Below are 4,841 nucleotides of genomic sequence, written 5' to 3'. Positions count from 1 at the left end.
CATCCAACCCCATCCCCATAAACACCCATCCATCCATCCATCCATCCATCCATCCATCCCCATAAACACCCATCCATCCATCCATCCCCATAAACACCCATCTGTCCATCCATCCATCCCCATAAACACCCATCCGTCCATCCATCCATCCATCCCCATAAACACCCATCCATCCATCCCCATAAACACCCATCCATCCATCCATCTCCACCCACCCCTGATGCCTCTCACTCACTCTCTACACCCTCCCTCCCCCCCCAGGAGCACCTTCTTCTCTCCATCCTGCCCGCGTACATCGCCATGGAGATGAAGGCCGAGATCATCGAGCGGCTGCGGGATGGGGGGCATCAGGAAAGTCCAAACAATTTCCACAACCTCTACGTCAAGCACCACAAGAACGTCAGGTACCGAACCCCCATCTCCACCCCACGCCGTGAGGGGGCAGCAGGGCGTGGGGGGGTGGGGGGGGTGAGTGTTGTGAACCCATGATCCCCTTTTATAAGCACCCTATTTGCTGAGGGCTGCCAGGGCGGTGGAGCAGGGTTAGGGGGTGTCTCCCCGACTCTCACGCCTGCGCCCAGGACCCTGATGCTGTCTCCCCACTTCCTAACCCCCCCCCAGCATCCTGTACGCCGACATCGTGGGGTTCACAAGGCTGGCCAGCGAGTGCTCCCCGAAAGAGCTGGTCCTGATGCTCAATGAGCTTTTCGGCAAGTTTGACCAGATTGCCAAGGTAAGACAGCCGGATCTCCCCTCCCCTCCCCCCCAAACCCCCCCTCCAGCCTCCCAGAAGCTCCTTACACCTCTGCACCCCTCATCAGGAGGCCCTTGCCCCCAGCACCTCCCTGGGACACCTCCACCCCACTGGGGACCCCCTCCTGCATCCTGTGGGACCCCCACCCCCAGTACCTCCAGAGACACCCCCCAAACTCCACAGGGATCCACCTCCTACACCGTCCCAGAGATCAGCCCCCTTCTGTGCCATCCCTACCCCCTTTCATTCCACAGGGTGCCCTTGTACCCACATGGGAACCCCTCCGCTCCCTCCCCGCAGGGGGAGATGAGGACCCCTGCCTTCCAGAGACCCACTGTCTCAGACTGAGACCCCTTAGGGATCCCATGCCCCCTCCAGCCCAAAGACCTCCTACTTTCTCCTGGGGGCTTCCAGGGGACCCCCTCTCCCCTGCCCGAAGCCCAGATCTCCAAGGATCGGCCAGAGGTCGCAGGAGGGAGGGATTTCATATCTCTGTCATAGACTCATAGACCTGAAGGGACCATTGTGATCATCTAGTCTGACCTCCTGCACATCTCTGTAGTGGCTCAGAGCCCTCCCCATCTCTGGACATTGGAGATATTGCCAGTAGCTGACATGGATGAGGCCGTATGCCATCGGACGCAACCTCATCAGACCATCTGTGAGTCCGTGACACCATCCCCTCCAGAAACTTATCCAGCTCAGTCTTGAAGCCAGTTAGGTTTTTTTCGCCCCCACTTCTCCCCTTGGGAGGCTGTACCAGAATTTCACTCCTCTGATGGTGAGAAACCTTCATCTAATTTGAAGCCTAACCTTGTTGATGGACAGTTTAGATCCATTTGTTCTCATGCCAGCTTTGGTCCTGAATGTCAAGAACACCTCTCCCTCACCTGGTGTTTATCTCTCTCTTGTGAGCGCTGACCGAGCAGACCAGCAACTCAACACGAGCTCGCAGTGCAATGCTGGGGCAAAACGGGCGAACACGATCCTTGGACGTAGAGCAGCAGAGCGGCGAGCGGGGGAATGGAGGTGATTTTTACCTCACTGGGGAGAGCGCCACTGGGACACCACATCCAGTTCTGGTGCCGCCTCTTACAAAGGACATTGGGAGCTTGGAGCAAGGGTAGAAAAGAGCCACAAAAATAATTTGGGGGCTGGAGAAAATGCCTGAGACTTAAAGAGCTCGTTCTGTTGAGCTTGTCAACAAGAAGACTGAGATGTGCAAGGACCTCCCTGGGGAGAAAATGCTGGGCACTAAAACCCTGTTTCATCTACCAGAGAAGGAACAAGAACCCATGGCTGGAAGTTAAAGATGGAGAAATTCAAATTGGAAATAAGGTCTGAATTTCTAAGAGTGGAGGTGATTAACCAATGGAACAAACTCCCAAGGGAGGTGGTGTGGGGCTTCCCCATCTCTTAAAGGCTTCAGATCCAGGCTGGAGGTCACTCTGTTTTGGCCAAACCCAAGTGACTGGGTCACTACAGGGGGAACTGGGTGAAGATCCCTGGGTATACAGGAGGTCAGACTTGGTTATCCTATGGTCGCTTCTCGCCTTGAACTCTGAATATGGGAGGAGAGGACCAGAATGGCCTTGTCACGAAGGACGGACCCTCTCTTCCCTCTCTCTCTCTAGGACAATGAGTGCATGCGCATCAAGATCTTGGGTGACTGCTACTACTGCGTCTCGGGCCTGCCAGTCTCGCTCCCCAACCACGCACGCAACTGTGTCAAGATGGGACTGGACATGTGCCGGGCTATCAAGTGAGTGTGGATGGCTGCCAAGAGAGACCCACACCTCTGGGAGTACTTGACGCAGGTGGCCCAGCCTTGGGTTGCCATGACGGGCTTCAGAGCCTGCTCTAATGGGCTGCGTCCCCCACATCTTGTCCTCCCCCAGGAAGCTACGGGATGCCACCGGTGTGGACATCAACATGCGGGTCGGGGTGCACTCGGGGAACGTGCTGTGCGGGGTCATAGGGCTCCAGAAGTGGCAGTACGATGTCTGGTCCCACGATGTGACGCTGGCTAACCACATGGAGGCTGGAGGAGTGCCAGGGTGAGAGAAGGGCGTGGGGGTGCCCCCAATGGTGCATGATTCATGGGTGTTTGTGTGTGTTGGGCCACCACCGGATGGTGCATGGAGGTACTCCATATAGTATGTGCGTGTATTTGTGTGTGTGTTTAATCCCCTGATGGTGAATGGAGGAACTGCATATCTGTGTATGTTGTGTTGTGCTGCCCCCTTATGAGGAATGGAGAAAGTCCATGTAGTGTGTTGTGTTATGTTGTGTTGTCACCTAATGGTTCATGGAGGAACTGCATATCCATGTGGCACTGCCCCCAAGTGGCATGTGGGGGAATTATATGCCTCTGTGCTGTTGCCCTCTCTTGGTGATGGAAGGACTATCCTGTGTCTCTGAGGGGGGTGCTGCCCCCTGCAGGGAAAAGAAGGAATTATGCCTGGAATTTTCTAAGCCTCTCCAGGAGAAACGGGGCATCAGCTTGGAACATCACAGCCTGCATATGTGTGTGTGGCGGGCTGCCCCCTACTGGTGCATAGAGGAATTGAACATTTGTGTGGCGGGCTGCCCCCTACTGGTGCACAGAGGAATTGCATGCCCTCTCTTCCACAGGAGGGTGCATATAACAGAGGCCACCTTGTCTCACCTGGGAGGGGTCTATGCTGTGGAGGAAACCTGTCGCTGGCAGCGTGACCCCTTCCTGAAGGAGAACAAAGTAAAGACGTTCCTGGTCATTGACCCCTGGGTGAGTTTATGGTGCCAACAGGACACTTAACTGGTGCTGATGCAAAGATTCAGCGCACAAAGGGTTAATGGTGGGGGTGCGGGGTGGGAAATGGGATAGGGGGCTTTCTCCTCTAGGGGGCGCTGGTTCCCATCCAGCCCCTAGGATGGGGGACGGACTGGCTCAGGGGGGCAGGGAATGGGATAGGGGGTGAGTGTCTCTCTCTCTCTGGCTGTTCTGTTGTTCTCCATGGCACCAGGCGGGAGCGGAAAGCTGCGACACCCTGTCCCCGGTGCCTGGGGAGGGCCCGAAGATGAGGGCGTCGGTTCGTATGACCCGCTACCTGGAGTCCTGGGGGGCCGCCAAGCCCTTTGCCAACCTCAAGCACCTCGATACCATCCCAGCTGATCAGCCAGGATTCACCAGGAACAACCATTCGGTGTGTCCAGCAGGGGGAGACGTTTGACATGGAGTGAGCCCTGCCGAGCCCCTTCCAGACCCCAGCCCTACTCCCTGCAGCACGGTGCCCCCTGCCGAGCCCTCCCCCCACACTATTTAATCAACCGAGCCCCAGTTCTCAGTTCCTTCACACATCACTAGGGGGCAGCAGCACAGACTGACACATGCCATGCTTTAAAGGGGTAGCGCAGCCACTCACAAGTGGGAGCTGTCTTTCCCTGAGTCCCCCAATCGGGGCAGCACAACACCCTATAAATCTGACCCCCCCCTTCCCTCTTCTCTCCACAGGATAGCTCTCTGGGGTCCCTGAACCAGTCAAAGACCATGGAGCGGTGAGGTGTATCCCCTTCCTGTCCCTTACAATGTCAGGGGGGCATGAATATCTTTGGGGGAGGCAATAAGGGATGGGATCCTTGCTTGGCCCATAGACCCCTCCACCTATGAATCAGCGAACCCCAAATTGTGATGCTCATTCTTCTTCCCCCGCCTTGGTGGATTTGGGGGTCTTGGTTCCAAGGGGTAGAAATGGGGGTGGCTGTGGGGGGGTTGAGGGTGTTGGGTTCAGTGGGGTTTGGAGGGTCAGTGGGGGGGTCACTTTGGGGGTCAGGCTGTGGGGAAATGAGGAATTGGGGGTCAGTGTAGGGTGATTTTTGGGGGGTCAGGCTGGGGGAAGCTGGCGAATTGCGGCAGTGTGGGGGAGATATTAAGGGGTGGAGGCTGGGGGCACAGTGGGGATTTTTAGGGGGTCAGTGTGGGAGGTGATTTTGGAGTAGTGGGCTGCATTTGGGGATTCCCTGGCACTGGTCCCCTATGGTCATATTGGGGCGCACCCCACTACTGCCTCCTGGGGTCACTGTCCCCTATAGCAGCGGTTCTCAACAT

General features: G+C 56.6%; 1 protein-coding gene across 1 annotated transcript in view; it reads left to right on the top strand.

The window, feature by feature from the left end:
* The window catches only part of LOC112124620 (adenylate cyclase type 2-like), a 6,657-nt gene extending 2,334 nt beyond the window's left edge, over positions 1-4,323 (top strand). The window contains exons 4-10 of the mRNA XM_026662764.2: positions 262-404; positions 622-733; positions 2,389-2,516; positions 2,653-2,811; positions 3,389-3,521; positions 3,760-3,939; positions 4,248-4,323. Coding sequence (XP_026518549.1) covers positions 262-404; positions 622-733; positions 2,389-2,516; positions 2,653-2,811; positions 3,389-3,521; positions 3,760-3,939; positions 4,248-4,295 — 903 coding nt within the window. The 3' untranslated portion in view covers positions 4,296-4,323. The remainder of the gene's footprint in view (positions 1-261; positions 405-621; positions 734-2,388; positions 2,517-2,652; positions 2,812-3,388; positions 3,522-3,759; positions 3,940-4,247) is intronic.
* Positions 4,324-4,841: the final 518 nt, after the last annotated feature.

This window comes from Terrapene carolina, unplaced genomic scaffold (genome assembly GCF_002925995.2).
Source record: "Terrapene carolina triunguis isolate 2854851 unplaced genomic scaffold, T_m_triunguis-2.0 Scaffold30156, whole genome shotgun sequence".
Lineage (NCBI taxonomy): Eukaryota > Metazoa > Chordata > Testudines > Emydidae > Terrapene > Terrapene triunguis.
This window is presented reverse-complemented; position numbering and strand designations above follow the sequence as displayed.